Source organism: Pollicipes pollicipes, unplaced genomic scaffold (genome assembly GCF_011947565.3).
Source record: "Pollicipes pollicipes isolate AB1234 unplaced genomic scaffold, Ppol_2.1 Scaffold_4751;HRSCAF=5608_pilon_pilon_pilon, whole genome shotgun sequence".
NCBI lineage: Eukaryota > Metazoa > Arthropoda > Thecostraca > Pollicipedomorpha > Pollicipedidae > Pollicipes > Pollicipes pollicipes.
The window spans coordinates 317,762-338,313 of NW_023596549.1; the positions used below are offsets into that span (position 1 = coordinate 317,762).

The following is a 20,552-nucleotide window of genomic DNA, read 5'->3' on the forward strand; positions in this document are numbered from 1 at the left end:
CACTCTTGTCAATCACGGGCCATTCCACGGGTTCTTTCCGTTCGCTAGAAAGGCTCTGTGAGCTATAGCCGGGGTATTCTCGGTTGCTCAGGGGCCCTTTACGTGGGTTTCGGTTAGCCTACCGTCACACTTGCGACTCATGGGCCCCCTACATTGGTCTAGAGCGTTTCCAATTCTTTGTCACTTGCTTAGGGCCCTGCACCCTTGTCGGGGGCCATCTGATGGCCTGCTTAGGCATACTCAGCCGTTCGAGGACCCTCCACAATGGGTGTTGGGTACTTCTTTTCTGAATGGGGGGCCCTACGCTGTGGTGGGGAGGCCTATCTGATGAACTGCTCGGGCATATTCCATCGTTCGGGGGCCGTCTACATTTGGCCTTGGGCACGTGCTAATTGAATGGGGCCCTACGCCCGTGTCGGGGCCCCCTCTGTTCGCCTCCTCGGCCACGCTGGCTTGCTCGGGGCCCCGCACATTGCCTCTTAATGTTTGAATTTAGCGCCCTCTGCTCCTATCGGGGTCATCTGATAGCCTGTTCGAGTGCGCTCCATCGTTCGGGGCCATCCGCGCCAGGTTTTGGGTGCTTCTTATTTGAATGGAGGGCCGCACACTCCTGTCGGGGCCACTTTTGATAAGATGCTCGGCTCCATTTGATCGTGGGGTACCTCTACATCTGGTTTTGGGTACTTTCTTTCTGAATGGAGGGCCTTCCGCTCCTTTCGGGGGCCCTGTCTGTTAACCTGCTCTGGCGCACTCGATTATTCGGGGACCTCTTCATCGTGTCGTGGGTATTTCATATTTGAACGGAAGGCCCTACGCTCTTGCCGGGGCCCCATCTGTTAACCTGCTCGGACACACTCGAATATCCGGGGCACTCCACATTGTGTCTTGGGCACTCCCCACCTGAATGGAGGGTTCTACGCACTTGTCGGGGGCCCCATCTGTTAGCCTCCTCAATAACACTGGATTGTTCGGGGGCTCTGTATATTGGGTCTTGGTGTTTGAGTTTACGATCCTACTCTCCTGTCGGACCATCTGATAATCTACCCGCGTGCCCTCCGTCTTTTGCGGGCCCTCCGCACTGGGTTTTGGGCACTTGGTATTTGAATAGAAGGCCCTACGGTCTTGAGGACCCTAGCATAGCAACCACAAATTTATGTATTTCCCAAAAATCTGTTTTGTGAATCAATGGCCGATAATGACGTTCATCTCTACTCCCCTGTCCTCTCCCGCTCTCCCCCGGTCACCCGGCTTGCTTCCCAGAAAAATGTCCTGAATTATACGCTGAGCCTGCCCCCCCCCCACTCTTTTTGAAACGTTCCTACGCCATGGAAACACACATACCATTGACCCACATCGTGCTCACTCACAGCGCCCGTGTAAATATTTGCAAAAGGCCTTGATTTCATGACAAACATGCATTGTTCGTGGGGCAGTGGCATAAGGCGCATTGCCGTCACGAATGTTGAAGCATTTAATGCAAGTTTTGTCGACGTAAATAAGAAAGCAACGCGTTATTGTTAACGCCAAGCGTTCGTGACAACAGCCATTGTCCACTCTTCCATGTCATTAATAAATCCACCTCCATAGAAAAATATTCGCCTCCATAATTGTGGGCGATATTACGCCTGCACCTCCTAGGCCTCAAACAGATCAGAAAGTCACATTTTGCATAGCTAGCATGGAGCAATGCCCGTTTTAAGGTGAGTGAAACATGGCCTTTATGTGGGACAAAGGCCTTCTCTTGTGAAATCTAATGCATTCCGTCTGATGCTTGATAGCTCAAGGCAGTGCCACCGCGGCACCGTAGAGCCACAAAAGGCATATCAATTCTAATACCATTTTGGAGCATACATTACGCTGTCATTACTTTGTAACATCAATACGCTCCTTTGCACTCGCAACCACCGTCGTTATGACAACGACCGCGCGCATTGCGGCTGGTGCGAATAAAAGAACGTTGTGATTGGCCTAACGGGCAAGGGCCTGTTACCGAGAAACGCGTTGATCACAATTTGCACCCGTGCGTCACATGGATCATATGATGCCTCCATTCCCAAAGCCAAAGTGTGCCTCGAAAATATCCGCTTTGGTAATGCCATAAGGGAGACATCAAAGCCGTAGCATGATGCTTCGTTCAATTTACGGGACGATAGCTTCATGTTCGCATATCGTTTTGTTTAAACAGGATGTTTGAGGCCTCCGTGGCATTTATTACACAAACTTTTTAACACATTAGTGTGCTGCAAGCATAAGAGAGCACGCACGTTGGAAAAGCAAGACAAATGAAATGTATTACTTTCATAGTGGTGGTCAGGGAGTCAAATGAGGTTTCTTCCGCAGCGTCGCCTACTTCAAATAGGAATTATGATGCATTCAGAAGGATTTTGAGAAAGCTGATATTATTGATCAGATCGTACGCGCCTGATATAACAATAAATGAAAAGTACAAAAATGGCGGGATGCTCCTTTCAAGGTATTAAAGAATCGTCACTTCAGTAAACCTGTAACATAAAGCTGGCTTGACGACATTGCATGCATGACGGAGTTGCATCTGAAGTTGCCGTTGAATTCACGGGGAAAACTGCATTGGAAGAGCATGAAGTTGATAACAAGTGAGTGCGACTGCGGCATGGAATGGGTGTCTTTCCATTTGCAATAACAATTTCAAAGCACATGAGAGGTTTACGAGCAAAGGTTTTGATCTTGTCACAAAAGCATGCAATACATAAAGCGCATGGTGGATTGTCTCCTCTCTTTGAAACGTCAAATGTGCTATGGGGATATATCGCTAAGAGCGCCGGCGTCACAAGGATTTGATGTGGAAAGCATGGTCTCGGATGGTTCTGCCCTTGACTCCTCCAGTACTGACACTTGACTCCTCCAGTACAGTACAAGACATCACAAAGACAGCGGCACAAATAAAATAAAAACACGTGAAAATTGTTAAGCAAAGCATATTCATTTTTCAATAGGACCTTAGCAACCAGGTGCGGACACCATAAAGCCATGTGTGAGCTGACCAAAACTGTCAGGTCTGCTGCGTAATCTCAAGCATAATCCGACTAAATAATAGTGAAGTACGTCTTGAATGAATATGCATGGCAATGCACTTCAGTGCCTACGAGCAAGCCGTCTTATTACGTGTCATAATGCCACGTCATATGACACGTCATAAGGACACGTCATGTTACATGACATAATGGTACGTTATCTTACGTGTCGTAATGACCGGTTTATTGCCCACAGAAATTCCAGCTCTATTCGAGACCCTGTTGAGCTAATACGCATATGGCAGCTGGCCGTCCGGACCACGTCCGGGTCGTTGAGTGGTGTAGCCTGCGGCCAATAGCTGGGTTGGGCCTATCCCAGAGCTCGCTGACGGCCGATCCGATCCAGGCGCAGGCTTATTAATGGCCGCGGGGTTCATTGCTGACGGCCGGCCGCTCATAAATCCCTGCTTACGCCCTTCATAACCCTGCGCATGGGGACGCTCGTCGATCTCGACGGTGGCGTTCTGGCCACCGGCGGATGCGGCCAGCGTCGCATTCGACGCTCGACGCCGCCGTCCGAGCGGTGATGGTGACCAGGTGTGTATGAAACGCGACAGCGCGGTAGCGGGAGGGGCTAAATTACCGATGAAACTTGTTAACAACATCGTGCTTTGTGCATAGGAGACAGATTGCTACGAAACGTTGACCATTCGATGTGCATAGTCCATAATCTATGCTTTTCAGAACATGAAGACCTTCCATCAGGTCATAGATAACCAAAAACGTTCGCAGCCACCCATTCTTTTTTGGGGGGGAGGGGAGACTCACTATCAAGGGCCCGTTTTTCAACCACGCGTAATTCTGAGGACGAGGCGGTGTGCCCAAAATGTGCGCGAAAGGCGCATGGAAGATATTTCTCTAGAACGATGCGAGAGAGCAAAGTATTCCGACGAAGGGTACCTTTCAGACAAAATGCCTTATGGGGATTCAAACAGAGGCGCGTGGCAGTGGCATAGTCGAGACGCTCAACCCGCCCTCGACAGACAGCAGGACGGATGAGGTAGAGTTGTTTATACACATGCTGTCGATACAAAAACAACATCGTGAAACTCGTTGTAGCACAGGGCTCGAATGACAAAACCATATGTTTTTGGCGCTGTGAAACAGCGGCAAGGCAAATAATAAGGCGAGGACTTTCGCGAAATGCACAATCGTCACTGGCACCATTTTACCGCATCACCAATATGACACCACTCGCACCAGACCCGTGAGGACACTTAGCACTGCCACACCACCCACACACAGCTCGTGAGGGAATCCATGTCCTGATCAACTATTGATCAGCCACCGCATGTGCGCAGTGACACTCAGTATTTCCACGCCACCCACACCCGGCTCGTGAGGGAATCCACGTCCTTATCAACTATTGGCCAGGCACCGCATATGCGCAGTGACACTCAGCATTACCACGCCACCCACACCCGGCTCGTGAGGGCATCCGTGTCCTTATCAACTATTGGCCAGGCACCGCATATGCGCAGTGACACTCAGCATTACCACGCCACCCACACCCGGCTCGTGAGGGAATCCGTGTCCTTATCAACTATTGGCCAGGCACCGCATATGCGCAGTGACACTCAGCATTACCACGCCACCCACACCCGGCTCGTGAGGGCATCCGTGTCCTTATCAACTATTGGCCAGGCATCGTGTGAGCTGATCGTCGATCACTGTATGTGCGCAGTGACGAACACATGAAGGTCATGTGATATTATACGCTGCACACCATGCAGGCTCAAGTGTTTTTTTCTTTCCATTCTGAACATCTCTGTAGCCCAATCCACCGTCCCGTTCTTACCTCTAGGGTAATGTACCATTCTTATGAACGAGACATACAACTCTAGATAAATTCGCCTTGGTTTCCCAGACTGCGCGTCTGGGAAACCAGAAGTACGAGGTGCGATTCCCCGCAGTGCCTTTCCTGCCAGCGTGAGAGGCAGGCGACGCCGTAAAGTCTGAGCAGCTGAGTGCGTTGTAAATCCCCAATGACGACAATGCACCTCATTCCTGATTTGGAATCTATTTGGTGAACATTTAGAAATACTACGCAACCATCTCTCAACAAATGGTCCGGCACGCTCAGCGTCTTTAGAATAAACTCAACTTGGAACTCCCAACCCTTATTTTGAAATTGAGAAAACAGCTGCATTGCTCACCACCATAACACATAGGTCGATCAAAAAAAGCCATCTTACCTTTTATCGGACGCATTCTTTAGACTATCATCGTCGGCGTAACAACAGCAGATGCCGATGTCATGACAGATCTGGACACCTTATTGAGCTCGTAATGAAATTCGCTTGGCTAAACCGCTTCATCCTAAATCAAACAACGATGAAACTACATTTTGGCTTACAAATGATGAATAAGTTGGTTAAGTTCATATTTGGCCTCGAATGTAACATAACCACGATGAAATACAACAACAAATTGTGCGCCTGGAGAAGTATTATAAGGTAATCTGATAGATTATATAATTCACCAGCCCATGCAAAGCATTTGTGTCGTCTGCGAGTACCTGAGCTCACCTGGTCTCGGACAGACCGCGATCCCCCATCCGATTCTGCCATGGCTGTAGACCACATCTGTGCTCAGTTACCATCCGTCGATATCCGACGCCATGGACCGACCGACGCCAGTCTTCACAACATGTCGCCAGGACAGATAATGTAAAGGCTTCAGTCACTGTCAGACGACAGAGCCACGTCAACCGGACTCCACGACCGCAGGCCTATTGACAGAGCCGCAAAGCCTTCTACGCGCACACGCTGACCAGAGGCCTGCTATTGCAGCCACTCTTGCCTTGTTGGCAATGGTGATCGTTGCTGCCTACAAAGTCCAGCAAGAGTTATAAAAGCAATACCCTATATTTCGTTCTGACCACAAAACCTATGCGGCTCTGGCATTGCCACGAGATCAGCAAGGGACCTGGCCCGCGACGGGCCGGACGGAGACGGGCCCTGAGTCGTGGGAACGCTGCAGACCGTGGTCCAGTCTCACGGTTCGAACGCCGCGCCTTGGTGGCCTATCAGGAACACGCCCCCCTCATTTTCCGGCTCAACACCGCTTCGCCGCTTCAATCGACCAGACTACCGAGAACATCTTACCAGAGTCGACCCTCCAGGACGCAGCCCAGACTCACGTGTCCCAGCCACCCGAAACCTCATCCCATCCGCTAAGCTCGTGTTAAAAACAATACCAGACCAGCCAGCAGTAACACGCAAGCTACACGTCAGGATATCAGTCGAAGATTAACTCGTCGTGACCATAGTAACGGGGTTGGCCGCCGCTGCCGCCGCCGGCCCGCGAAAGCCGAGACTGGGCCTTACCGCGGCCGCGCCGCCGGCCGTCTCAGGCAGCCGGTCAACGTGCCCTCGGCGGCCAGTAAGCGCGCGCTGCTGTCGCCACCGTCCCAATGGCCCAGCCATTAGCAGTCCACTCAGTCAGCTGGAGATCAGCTGGCTCTGTCAACTGGGGGCCAGCAGTCTCGGCGGACCGTGGCCGCGAGCTCAGGTGCTCAAATCAACACCGGCCGCTGCGCTGCGTTAATATCACCACCACCGCGTCACCGTCACCACCACCGCGTCACCACCACCACCGATACGTTACCATCACCAACACTGCGTCGCCATCACCACCATTGCGTCACCATCACCACCACTGTGTCGCCATTACTACCATTGCGTCACCACCACCAACACTGCGTCACCATCACCACCACTGCGTCACCATCACCACCACTGCGTCACCATCACCACCACTGCGTCACCATCACCACCACTGCGCACCGAGGGAACCCGACGGGACAGCTGTCAGAGGAAGGCGTCGGTAGACGTGCGAGGCGACGATGCCTTGCAGTTCAGGTGTGCAGTGACACTCTCCGCCAGTCTTTACCGTAGTGATGAAGTGACACTCTCCGCCAGTCTTTACCGTAGTGATGAAGTGACACTCTCCGCCAGTCTTTACCGTAGTGATAAAGTAACCGCAGCTGCGAGCTTACCTTGAGAGGCATAACAAATGGCTACAATGGACAACTCGATGCAGCAATCATGTCGATATGGCATGCGTCAGACATTCTGGCTTCATGCCGTTTGAGCGTTGATTCGAGCATTGATGTTTCATCTGTATCTTCTGGTGACAACCGAGCGGAAGTGGTTTATGGGAAAGGTGCTTTACTCGTAATCCAGCGGTGCAAGGTACGGGTCCGAGAGAAGGCGTTTGAGCGTTGATTTCAGTATTCATGTTTCATCTACATCTTCTGGTGACAACCGAGCGCGCGTGGTTTATGGGAAAGGTGCTTTACTCGTAATCCAGCGGTGCAAGGTACGAGTCCGAGAGAAGGCGCATTGTCTGGCCCGGCTGAAATGGAAAACGCCAGCTGGAAGCTGGCCGACAAGGTCGACGCAGGCCCGGGACGGCCGTGTCGCAGCATTGTACGGCACGTGAAATCCTCCACATTCGTGCCTAACGACAGGGTGAAGGCAAAATAACCCGCTGAACTTGACAGCATGGCTTGGGTGGTAGGTGCCGGGGAATATGCAACGACCTATGATTAGCAGGCACTTTGAGCTCAAAGATAACCATGCAAACCGTTCAAAATGCATTTAAAAAAGCTTCATGAAACGCGAGCACACCAGCTCTGCGCAACACCACCCCTGTAACCGATTCTGGGCCGCCAACTAGTCCGCGCTTACCGCGGGCGCAGCAGGCATTATCAAGCACAGCAAGCGTCACAGTCTGCCTCATAGTCTGGCCACAGAGCTGTTTTGAAAGCGCATCAAAAGCAGGCGGCGTCACAAAGAAGTGTGACGTGTAAAACATAACCTGGGCTGACCAGATTGAGAGTCAAGACTGTTTGTTCGTCACAATGCGAGACAGACCCAAGGTTCAATCGTCCGTTTAAATCGCTTTAAGTATTTCGGCATCCAATAAATTTATAATCATGAACCATGGCTAACGTCTGCAAATAACGTCTAAAAAAAGAAACTACGACAAACAAGTTTAAATCTGCAAATCAGACAAAAATCATTTGCGTGTTAAGCATAATACATGTGACCAAAATTCCTTGACCACCTTTTCTCTAAATGACTGCCCAGCCTGGCTAGACGGGCGATGGAGAAGAAACCAAGTTATGTATGCTTTGGCGATAGCTGTCGTAAAGCATGACGTGCTCAGTCAAAGCATCAGTTAGGTAGATGCGGAATTTATGGCCCCGGGCTCTGTACTCGTGTTCGACACGAATATAAAATACCCGTGCAAATAGAGCATAACAAGTTTTACGGTGGAGTGGGACGAGTTATGCACGTTGCTTATGGCATTTGAGCATCCGCTGTCATCGATTTATATCGTGTATATACATCCGTGTATATCGTATTAATATGGCGTTACAGCCAGTCTATGCTGCAACTTTGACTGTTTTATCTCCATTGACCAATAATAGATAACGAACATTTAGACAACTGTGATTTTAGGGCATAATATAATTCCTGGAAGCCTCAAAAGTCTCAAGGTATAAAGCAAACACTAAGGAGCATATAGCACTTCTGGGAAACTAGCCATTCAAACCACATCAATCCATACCTCTATAGATGGTAACCGATAGATGTCAAGTGAACTATAGTTCGCCGGAGAAAAACGATGACACGTTGGTTTTAACGACGGAATTTGATTCGCATACTCCATTTATACTCCATATTCCATTTCCCTTGCAAGCTATTCTCAGCGCATAACCATGCAGGTCTCGCATCAGCCAGTTTCTGGGATTGCTTTTGCTGATTGGTTGAATCACTGCTCCAGCCTCTCGCGCGATAAAGTATTCGTTTCTCATTGCTTAGCTACTATGCAGTATCACCGTCCTGATACCTTTGTCCGTCCTGATAGCTCAGTTTGTGAAAGCACCTGCCTTCCGATCCACCTACCCGTGGCAGGGTGGGTTCGAGTCGCTTTAGGCGCTTGCTATTTGCCCGTTACAGCTATGGCTCGAGGCAGGTGGCAGCGGTCACGCTAAAGCTCAGGTGACGTCAGAAGGCAAGATGGAGCGTGCCGAGCACTGCGACACGTTAAACTTCCGCCGTCCAAATTCTGCCGTCAACCTAGAATCGCGCGATCTGATCGCAGGTATCAGGGCTCACACAACAAGCACTGCTCAGCGTGAGCTCTTATCCTAGAAACCCATGCATTCAAAAGGTTTGGATTAAATCTGAATAAAGGCCTTCAAGAGATCTTTGATCATAAAATCGATATCTTTGATCTTCATAAGTATATAATCCATTTTGTCTGTTGAGAGGGGGAGATAGGAGACCTTTGAGAGGGAAGTGGGTCAAACTCATAGGCAAGGCTTTTTTATTTGAACTTGGGGTAAGCCATTTTTCTGCCCTCAACATATTTCGCGAAGCTACACTCCTAGAACTGGTGCTGGATGTACGTGTGAATGCCTCTGTGTGAAGTGGATGCTAGTAGGGTGTTTGGGTGGGATGATGGAAAAAGAAGTTTTTTGCTTCCAAGCTTTATCTTCGATTGATTTACTAGGCGGGCCAGCACCAGCCAGAATGTATTAGTATGCTATCCCGCCGGGAAGTTGACAAGATTCTGCGTAGTTGGACTGGTCACCTTTTTGAGGTGATACGGGGTTATAGGGACACAACTTCCTAAACAGTTTTGTTGATGGCGTACGAAAGTTGTACGAGTGATGGAGAATGAGACCCAGGAGAAATTTTCGACTCCCTCTTCTCCCTTAGCATTGAAGTTGACATACCATTGGGGCTGGGAGATTCAACATTGGGGTGCCAAAGCCCACTCAAAGAGACGATGCTGCAATCTCGGCAGACTTATGACCCATGACATCCTCCCCCGAGGTCATACCGATGTTTGATTACTGCGCTTGTGCTGCGCTTGATTCAGCACAATCTTCTGTGCCTATTCGACGAGCAAAGTGCCGTTTACGGCAGAACATCCGTCATAACCTCGACTCGATCTTAGTTATTGAGGTTGATCCAACCTAGAGAGTTAGTGGTTGCCTCAGGTGGCCAAGGCTACCCATGCCAACTTCCGTGCACCAGTCCTGCATGTGGGAGATACGCCTGGTCGCGCAGCGCGGGCCCGCATAGTGATTGCTAGAGATTGTCTATTCTGACCCGCCAGCTAACTGGGTGCATTGGCGGCAGCCTGCGCTAGAGTTATGGCTTTGTCCGGAAAAGCTGACAATGCCGAGGCTGGTGGACTGGAGTTAATCTTGATTTCAAGAGCTGCAAACGCCGCTGTCGACTACAGCAGGCTGGCGCCATCAATTGCGCGTGCACCACCCAGAAATGCTTTCCAGATCAAACCGAGCGGCGCCGGCCGCTCTTCTAATTGCGCGTATTCTACCCAGAAATGCTTTCCAGATCAAACGGAACGGCGCCGGTCGCTCTTCTGTGGTAACCGATCGGCGGAGCCTGCGAGGCTGGGTTTCAAAAGCAGAGGTGACGCTCTACATCAGCCCGTTCGCTTCAAAGAGCATAGCGTGACCGTTTCAGCTTAACTCATTGGTGCCTCCATTGCCCGTGGGAAACATGCCAGACCCGTCGTCCGGAAGCCCGTTGCCTCTGGACGTGAGCCTGGGTTAAAAACCCCGGAAAGGGTTCGTTGCTTAGGCTGGCTGGCCTAGAAAGGTCAACTGAAAACTGACCAACGGGAGTCAGCCCAGTTCCAGGCTGGCCGTGCCACAGCATTGTGCGGCAGGTCAGCTGTCCGCGTTCCTGTCCGGGGAAAATGAGAAGGCAGCGTTTTGCGTGAAGTGCGGGGACACAACATGGCGGGTGAGCTCATTATATATGCAGCGCGCTTTGCTTAACAAGTACTCCGAACGTGGAGATGCCTATAGAAGTAAATCGAGACTTTTATAATATATCTAAAAGCTGTCTTCTTTGTCCTGGTCAGCCCCTGATTATATGTATAAGTCAGTCTCAGTCATTATGCTGTTCGGAGTTTATAGTTCATGTACTTTTTTGTCCGGAGTTCATGTTCCTGACTTTTTTCTCTCTTTCCATTCTATGTCTTTTGACGATTTATTTTTGATTTCGGCCCTTCTGACATCCTCTGAAGGCTCTAGCTTTTCATGATGTGACTCAATTCTAACGTCCCCCAACCTGTCCAGCTGTTCACGAGGCTGTTCATGTTTCAGTGGTGTTCATGTTTCAGTGGTGTTCATGTTTCAGTGGTGTTCATGTTTCAGCGGTGTTCATGTTTCAGTGGTGTTCATGTTTCAACGGTGTTCATGTTTCAGTATGCTCGCCCCTCGGCATCCGCAACTCTCCCTCCGTTTATCGGACTGTCGATGGCAGACCGACAAGCTCCTGACCTTTAATCGAGCAGATGTACATGAATACTACAGTGTGTCATCGAGCGGGTGAATCACTTCAAGTAAGAATCAAGTAAGGCAAAGTTTTTCTGTGACCCATGGATTAATAATTTGATGTCTGTCGCACCACACCAATGGTGATATTCGTGACCCGAAAACAATTTACTTCAATGGGCCATAAAAATCGCATTCTATACCAGCACCACTTATTTTACACACTGGGGCCATCCTCCAACAAGCCTCGATCTTGTCACGTTCCACACTTCTGGTACCTGGTGGATTAACTATGAAAAGGATATCACGAAGAACACCAGCAAAACATTGTAAAACAGCGATTAAGTTGACTTTTATTAAAGAATTGCGGGTCGTCGACGCTGCCATCTGCAGTGACAACGGTCTCACCCGGAACGAACCGTCGAAGTCATCGCCACCTCCTACCGTGTACGGGGCTGTGTCAGAATCCGAGGTCTCGGCCGGTTCGCCCGCGCTGAAACCACTTGGTTCCGGAGCAGGGTCGAGTTCAGCATTAGCAGCCGGCAGGGAGGGCGACTCAGGTTCAGCAGCAGGCACTGCATCTCTGACGGTCAAGCCCGTGACACCGCTCTGATAGTTGACAGCTACGCTGGCTCGAACCGGGCCGTTGCTGGTATCATCAACGCCCTCCATCAAGACAGCAGAGACAAACTGGCTGCTTTAAATTAAATACCGTAGATCCTAAGAAGATCTGGCGCGCAAGAGACAGCGAGAAAGGAGAGGGCACATCAAAATACTGAAGCAGTCCATGAGTCAAGTTGACCATCCCCTACGTAGACGGCCGCGAAGACAGGACCTACATGAGCCACACACAGCCGCACGAATACCGTCGAAAAAACGCGTGGTTATCATCGCTGAGCTAGGCGGCCGCTACGTGACTCACTCCACGTCCGAGCCCGGCCTCGCTCTGTACTTGCTCGACGAGCTACACTGCGTGAGCCTGCAGTGCGACGGTCACGCCAGGGTGTTCGGCTGCGATGGCATGGCCGTCAACACCGCGACGACAAGCGGCGTGTTCCGGCTGTTTGAGCTTGCCACCGAGTCACCCGTACACTGGTTCATCTACAAGCTGCACGTCAACGAGCTGAACCTCCCCCATTTGCTGCTGAGCCTGGACGGCACGACCATGTCACCGAAATTTTCCTGGACTCATCGGCGCTGCAGAGGTCTGGGAGAGGAGCGTTGTGTCATTCGAGCCCATACCGCGGCACGTGCCAAACCTGCCGGTCGACCTGATCCAGCAGCTGAGCACCGGCTAGCAGGTGCTGCGCCTGCTGGCCTCCGGCGTTCAAAAGGGCTCCGTCCGAACTGCGACAGCCCGGCGGCCAGTCGGACCACTGAACCATCCAAAGTAAATATGAAAACGCATTATCTTCGAGTTTATAGCGGTGAATGTTTAAACTTTATCACCTATCACTGGGCATTTCATGGGCTCACTAGTGAGCATTTACTCATTATCATGCGTTGTGTCATAGTATGTGGAATCATTCACTTGTTGATTCATGTTTTCTAGTATGTTTACTGATTGGTATTCCGTTACCTTTACGGACTGAAAGATCAGCATAATTACATACCTTTAAGAGGCTCAATAATTTTTGCATGATCTAATGCTTAGGTCGTAACGAATATCTACCGAGACCTTCAGCCCCGCTCTCAAGGACCTCGTCCAGTACGAGGTTGGCTGGTCACTACGTGCCAGTACGGTCCCCCATCCGGCAGAACAGCAGCTGCGACTTTGGCTCGCGCATCACGTTCCGGAGCATCGCCCTTCTCCGCGAGCTGCCGCAGCACACACAGGCCACAGTTCAGCCAGCCTTCCAGCGCAGCGGGTACTAGACCTGTCGGGAACAGCTGCTGCTGGACACGATGGGGACGAGAACCGTGCGGTCCGCGGACAGGCGGCTCCGATCGTCGCGCCGTGTGTGATCAGCAAACCGAGGGTCTTCTTCAGTCTAGACTTCTCGCCATCCCAGCGATAAACTTCGGGGGCGTGGGGAACACCAAACTGATCTGGCGCAAACCACACAGTCTCCACTGCGAAGCCTCAGCGACGGTGAGCTGTGGGACTAATAGTAGGCTCCGCTGGCCGTCCCGCCCCATCTGCAGGCGGAGGAGAGCGCCGTGCGCATCGTCACCGAGGAGTGTTCGGGGGCGATGAGAGAAGAGGCGCGGTACGGCCCCACCACGGCCTAGCTCAGGTAACCCCAAATTCTCCCAAGCGTCTAGGAAATATTGGCTACTCTTGAGGTAAGCCGATAGTTGTTAACTAATCACATCCTCAAAAATATCAGACTCCCGTTTCAACTTCAGTCTATTGCTTTACAATCGCTCGTGTCTCTATCTATCTTTACGTCTCAATTGATCAAGATGCAAATTAAAAATGCACGCTTGATTACAAGATGCACTGTGTCTACTTTTCAGTAATTTCATGGTTGTTGTGCTTCTATCACAGCCCCTTTAAATGCTCTGTCGCAGGTGATGGCAACAGCAGACCGCGGCAAGGCAGCCGCCGCCGTCGCCGCCGCCGCCGCCGCCGCCGCCGCCGCACCATTCCGTCCGCCTGCTGTCCAGGTGCAGGACAGTCATTCAGAAGAGGCTGGACCGGAGAGCGGGCCGCTTGACCATCACTCGGCTCTCCCACTCAGCATCTGGGCCAGTGCATCGAATACGCAGTCTCGGCCAGGAGCAAGATGTGCATGTGATCACCCTAATCCCCCTTCTACGCCCGCGGTGCGGGCTGCAGATCTTGCTTTACGTACTCAGTTTTCAGCAGGCAATGAGTCATGTGCAATGCATGGTTTTGTTTGCAGTACGAGAGTTGTCTTAAAGCAGTGAAGGCCTGAAGGGTACGTACCAACGTATTTGCACGAGTTCACACTCAACAACACATCAAGTTTCTGCCATATGACAATAGATCGGGCAACGTCTGATCCACATATTCGATCCTAAATCAGGATATTTTCGTACGGCGGCTTAAGAAGCGCCCGGTAGCATCGTTTCAATACATAAAACTATTTCCTATCACTGCCCACGGCTTGGTGTTACCTGCGGCGGCCGGCGCTGCCCAGCATACGGTGACTGCGACGCTGGTCGTCGATGAACGGGGATATTTTGATCGGTTCGCGCATCACGAATTTAAGTCTTTGGAAAGAACGTTTGTTATTCCGTGTACTTTTGGGCTCCAGCGCCAAACAATGCCTTTGTCTCGCTTGGTTTTGTTACTGATGACACGCCCTAATGTACACCATCCCTTTTACATCCAGCCAAAACGAAATCCTCGGGAAGGTCAAAGGGAAAATACCAGTCAGTTTCTGATGCGTTCCCTCCCCAGTTAAGCTCCGCAAAAATGGTAACGACTCAAGCGGTAATGTGGGCATGCTTTTGCTCATCATCCGCCATATCTAGCTCAGTCTTGGCTGGTGCAAGTATTGTCGCAGCTCGAATAGACACGACGATGCCGACACCTGACGCGGGAACATGTATCGCCGAACATGTACTTACAGTGGATGACACACCCCAATCCAGTCTCTCACAGTAACTGAAAACGTACCAATGATGGCAAAGAGTGCACCGACAAGTGCAGGAGCTTTGAGTAAACGTAGTTCACCCGCATGTGCTTGATGCAGACTGACTCGATCATTTGTTCAGAGGTTATCGCCAACACAGCATTACGCCACTAGCAAGCACATTCAGTAAGAAAAACGCATCTTGCGCATCACCACGTGAACGTGATCCCCGACAACGCGTGATATGAAAAGGTGAGAGCAAACGTGATAACGAGACCACACCTGTACAAAAACAAACAAAACTGCACATTCACTTATGACAGGGGCGCAATTTACATGCTTGGGCGGAGGGCTACAACATTATGTGCACGTCAAAAGCTCGCTTCTAATCACACAGCCGTACTCAGCTGTGGAGCATGGGACTGCTGGCAGTACAAGATCAGCCAGTATAAGACTGTTGTACTGTCTCATGTCAGGTCAATGCCGAGCTCCCTGCCTAATTTGGTCACACGAGCCTGCGTGGGAGCGATACGCACATTAATGCTTGCACGGAAAATGGATACACTGCGAACGACTGTCTCTTCATCCATCATGCGTCATAGAGCACGACATTTCTTTCCACTATCTTTCGTCAAGAGGATAGCTTAAATGAGCTTTCTGGTGGCTTTCCAAGCAACAAGCATGCGATGGGAACGATATTTTGGGGATATGACTTTTGACTGGTACTTTGCAAGACCCAGAGACCATCACAAGGACGCAAGGACGGATCGCGGTTAAGAGCACCGAAGGCATCCGAAGTCCAGACAGCTAGTACATCCATACGTCCCGTCCACGCATTCAAGAAGAGAACGCTGTAGTAGCCTTTTGCGATTTTTATTCCCCTAAATAACCCTGCGACCAAGCCCATTTCCAAATCTCCCCACGCAACCCCTAAATCCGCTCATACAGCTATTTATGCTTGAGTTCTCTTGCCACCAACCAAGCCTGTGGTAACAATGACCAATGCTTACGACCCCAATCCTCTTCAAGTGTTGAATATTCATGTCAGCATTTACTGCATAGGAGTCCAATGCGGCAAGAACGGAATGTACTCCACTTGCTCTGCGAGTAACCTCCAGTCTTCCATTCATCAGCGCAGGGGGTGCTGTGGTTTGGGCATGCGGCATACGGCGACGGTCCTCAGTCACCACAGCAACGTACCGGTCATTGAGTTAAATAGTACTGTACCGATCAGAAATCTAAACATAGGCCCAATGGGTACAAAGGTTGAAACACCCTCGGTGCGCTTCCGTGAACAATCGCACGACACAAAATCACAAGCCTGCCAAGCCTGCCAAGGTTAGTGATCCAGACTGCTGGTGCGCCGCACGACCGGCTCCAGGGACAGGAGCGGTTCGAGCGGCTGCCTGCCGTCCCGCTGCTTTTTGAACAGGCTGAAGTGCAGCATGTCGGCCATGTCCGGGGAGGCGGCGCGTCTCTGGCGCCGGCGGGCCCGCCGCTCGCCGCCTGTCGGCTCGCCGCGCCATCGGTCCGGCTTGTCGGGCCAGTCGGAGCGCACGCGGCGCAGCGGCCGGGGCGAGGTGCGCCGCGGCGGCTCGAGGCTGCCGCTACGTCCGAGGACCGCCGCCGGCCGAACGGCCCGCGGCTCTGGGCTCGGCGTGCTCAGCTCCGGGCTGGGAACGGCCGGCAAGGGACTGCACAGGCGCCGCAAGTCCGACTGCCGGCCACAGAGACAACGGGTGGCAGTTAGGAGGCGGGCCGACGGGACGACGGGAGGTGGCGTTGTCGTGCGGTGAAACCTAAACACAGCCTGTCTTTCATCAAAGTGTGGCAGCCATTGAAACATTTATTAAACGCTTACGTGCCTGGTTTTCTTTGATCAACTTGGCATATATTTACAGCGATCACTTTCAGTTTAGAAACTGGCATCGTAAGGATATCAAGTACAATTATTTTCGAGTCCAAGTAATGCTGTCAGCGCTTTATAACAGCACTTGCAATCCATTGCAATCGCGACCACCGTTGTCATGACAACCGCCCCCGCACCTCTACTGGTGCAGATAAAAAATAGTTTGTGATTGGCTCAGCGGGCGGCAAGGTCCTATTACCGAGTGGTGTGCTGATTGAAGCTCCATCCTGTGCGTCACTATAAACCACGTGATATTTTCATTCCAAAAACCAAAGTGCGCCTCGAAAGGAGCCGCTGTGGTAAACGTCAAGGGGAGAAATCAAGAACATGATGAAGTGTTTCGTCGAATTCGCGGCATAATAGTTTCATGTGTGTTTGCCTTTTGCCTGAATGGAGTATTTCAAGCTTTCGCAGCATTTATTACACAAACATGTTGACACATGAGAATGTTGCAATTTTTACCAAGCACACGTTGCAAAGAGCAAGGTAATTAAAGGTATTAGCTATATGGTGGTGATCAGGGGTCCAATGAGATCTTTCCCGCAGGAGTGGATACTTAAAATTAAAATTCGGAGCTATTCAGAATGGTTTTGAGAAAATTGGTATTACAGTCCAAATCGTACGCATCTGATCTGAATAGAAGTAAAATGAACAAAACAGGCGGCATGCTTCCTTAGCTTGCGCTCGAAAAGGGATCAGTTTGCTCCCCGAAGGTTTTTTCCGGAGTGGTTTCCCAATGGCGAGGCGTAGCCGCGCCAAACTTTGCATTACTAAAAAACCCCATAAACTTCACATAACTATAAATGGACTAACGGATCGTTTGGAATCAAAAATTTGGATTTACCTCACAAGGTCGCTGACCTACGGCGGGTCAAAGTAAGGTCATGGAATCAGTGAGGTTAATTTCTCGGGAATCATTCAATCCGATGCAACAACGGAGTGTTGGACGAAGCCATACATCTCTGACATACTTTCTCAGGCAACACAACAATTGAATGAACAAATTCCATTGACTTAGAGTCATGTATGAAGGTCAGATCAAAGTCAAAACCAACCTGTTTTACCATTCTAAAGCTTGCAGTACGTGCTGGTTTCTAGTGATCATTTCGAATGTGGTGATAACGGAAACCCAATATTCATCTTCCATGAAATTCTTCAAGCTTAAAATAGGTCGCTGACCTAAAATGACCCAAGTCAATCTTTGTGTTTAGGAAGATTTTGCCTGAGGTAATCTTTGCTACCTATTGAAATGTAAAACTCAAAGCATTCTGGTATGATTTTGGTCACCATGACCTTCGAAAGGTTGAATAAGGTCACTGCCCTTAAATAAACATGCGATATTTTGCTAAGAGCAGGTTTCTAGGTCCTGGAGGCACTTTGGACACCAACTTGTAGTTTGACCATGTTTGGCCTTATCTGGCCCGAGGGTCATAACCTAGGAACCTCAAACTTTGATCCAAATGAGTTTACACACAGGTCAACACATCCTCCAAAATTGATGTTAGCTCTCTTAATTTCTGAGATCTCAGGGGGCCAAATTGAGCCCCACCCGAGCAAAGGATGTTCCACCAGCCACCCGGGCTCGTATTGACGCTGTCTAAACACTGGCTGCTGTGTTAAGACACTGTGTTCAAACTCTCTCTGTTCCTGTGTAAAACACACTGTGCTAACACTGTCTTAAAGTGACCAGCTATGGGCCTGGCCGGGACGGACAACTTCAGCCAAGGAAAGTGATGAATATGCAGTAGTTTACAAATTAGGCAATGTAAATGAACGCATCGCATCAAATGCTAGCATTCTGAACATACATCGATCACAGTTAAAAGGAGTGTTTCACATTTATTGGGGTTTTGAAATAAAAAAAGCCGTCTGGAAGGCCCTCCAATGCTTTTCACAATCCTGCCCTTTTTAATAGGTTTATCAAGGCGTTTATATCTGGCGTTCGTGAGCACGAATTTCAAATATAATGGCCGCCAATTGGCTCTCAACCAATGTTGTGCAAGGTAAGAAGACCTAATCAAACCGTAACGCATTGGGGAACATCTGCTAAACAGAGAATCGTGCTGTTTACAGCAGTCTTTCATTTAAAAAGTATACCAAAAGTTATAAGTAAGCTTGTTTCATCATATCTGATGCACGCTCAAAAATCTTCAAATGTGAACCATTTCTTTTAACAGGGTTTTAAGCAAGCTTGTATGCAGCGATAGAGCCTGTGCATAAACGCCTATGTGGAATGCACGCGATCAAACGGTCTGTATAGGTTTCATGGCATGAACTCACGGCTTAGGCCATGGCGTCTTACATATACGATCGGTTTAGGAAAATGTGACAATAGCCTGCTTCCGGTCGATTAGTGGCCCTCTCTTTGGTCGTACAGCTTTGACAGTGGTCAGTTAATTATTCCTTTTCTGAACATAAAATGCAGTCTTACGCATTAACTTCAGCTGCAAATAAGTCGAAGGACTGTTATAGCTACTTAACTGCTCCCTCGATTCTGAGTTCCGCTATCGTGGTGACTCGCAGGATCGGATCACAATCAGTTGCCATTGCTTGTCGAAGACAATGATTACTCCACCCAGACGACTGCCCAATACTTCACTGCGGACCATTTGATTTCAATGTTTCCAATACTTCAGTAGGGACCATTTACTTTTAACGCTAGATGAAATAAATGAAATATTGTCGTGATCTCGAAGGTATGCAGTGCTGCGCCAGCTGGTGCCACAGAGAGCAAGCGACGACTCTCCGTGCATTTCGGAACGCTTTATACTTTAATTATTTTGTATCCAATGCTCATGATTTTTTGTCGGTGAAGCCATTTCCAGAATACCGCTGCCTGCATCAGATTATCATCGCCTTGACCTATCTGTTCTTCAAACAGGCTCAGTTTTTATGGCAACAGCTTGCACAATCCCCTCGAGCTTTAGAAATTCACGCCTTTGATCCCCAGACTTAAGGCTTAAGTCGCATTGCCGATGTTTTCAGCTCTAACGACCCACCGAACTAAAACTCATTGCATTCTGCTGACCTCAAGAGCGCCATACTCTACCGGAGAGCTTCCGAATGATAAATCATGTACGGTGAAAACCTCTCAACTGTCTTACCATACGCTAAACTGCATGTTCATTTCAAATACAAATATTATGTGAGGCGCATTTCAACTTTAGTTCTTTTTTGCCAAAAAACTCGAACTTTGCCGCCTTCCATCTAATGCCACTGTGCCGAAGATTGTACCAGCCAGCCATGAGGATAAAGCCGGCTTCGGTTTCAGCTTCGGCTGTGAGAAACTGCACACAAATCTGAAAAATGCACACACGATCCACGAATGGCTTCAGCTTCAGTTTCAACTTTCAGGCATTTTCTACGGCTGACTTGGGCTTCGGCTTCTGTCTTGTACCATTCCAGCGGTTAGCTTCAGTTTCGGCTGTGTGACATTTTTTAACAGATGGCTTTAGCTTTAGCTTCGAACAGATCTGAATTCTGGCTCCGGCCTCTGCGCGCTGTGGTTTTCAACCGCTAATTTCGGCTCTGTCATGGCAATCTTTTTCACTCCGATTGCGGCTCTGCTTTACAAACACAGTCTTACTCGTTATGTCACACCAATATACCACACAACTTTTGAAGACTGCGATTCACGTCTGGCTAAAAGCCGTAATCAATCACTACCCCCTTTTACGGCAAGACGTGACAAAAGTCCGAAAATTGCATGCGTAATG

The 20,552-nt window shown here is 49.8% G+C and overlaps 2 protein-coding genes across 2 annotated transcripts in view; one reads left to right on the plus strand and one right to left on the minus strand.

Moving 5' to 3' along the window:
• LOC119099630 (phosrestin-2-like) overlaps positions 1–13,614 on the plus strand; it is an 84,907-nt gene extending 71,293 nt beyond the window's left edge. Inside the window, exon 12 of the mRNA XM_037222698.1 lies at positions 13,528–13,614. Coding sequence (XP_037078593.1) covers positions 13,528–13,614 — 87 coding nt within the window. The remainder of the gene's footprint in view (positions 1–13,527) is intronic.
• Positions 13,615–16,266: 2,652 nt separating this feature from the next.
• LOC119099631 (arrestin homolog) overlaps positions 16,267–20,552 on the minus strand; it is a 32,258-nt gene continuing 27,972 nt past the window's right edge. The window contains exons 8-9 of the mRNA XM_037222699.1: positions 16,564–16,644; positions 16,267–16,404 (exon numbers count right to left, since the gene is read on the minus strand). Of these exons, the coding sequence (XP_037078594.1) occupies positions 16,267–16,404; positions 16,564–16,644 (219 nt within the window). The remainder of the gene's footprint in view (positions 16,405–16,563; positions 16,645–20,552) is intronic.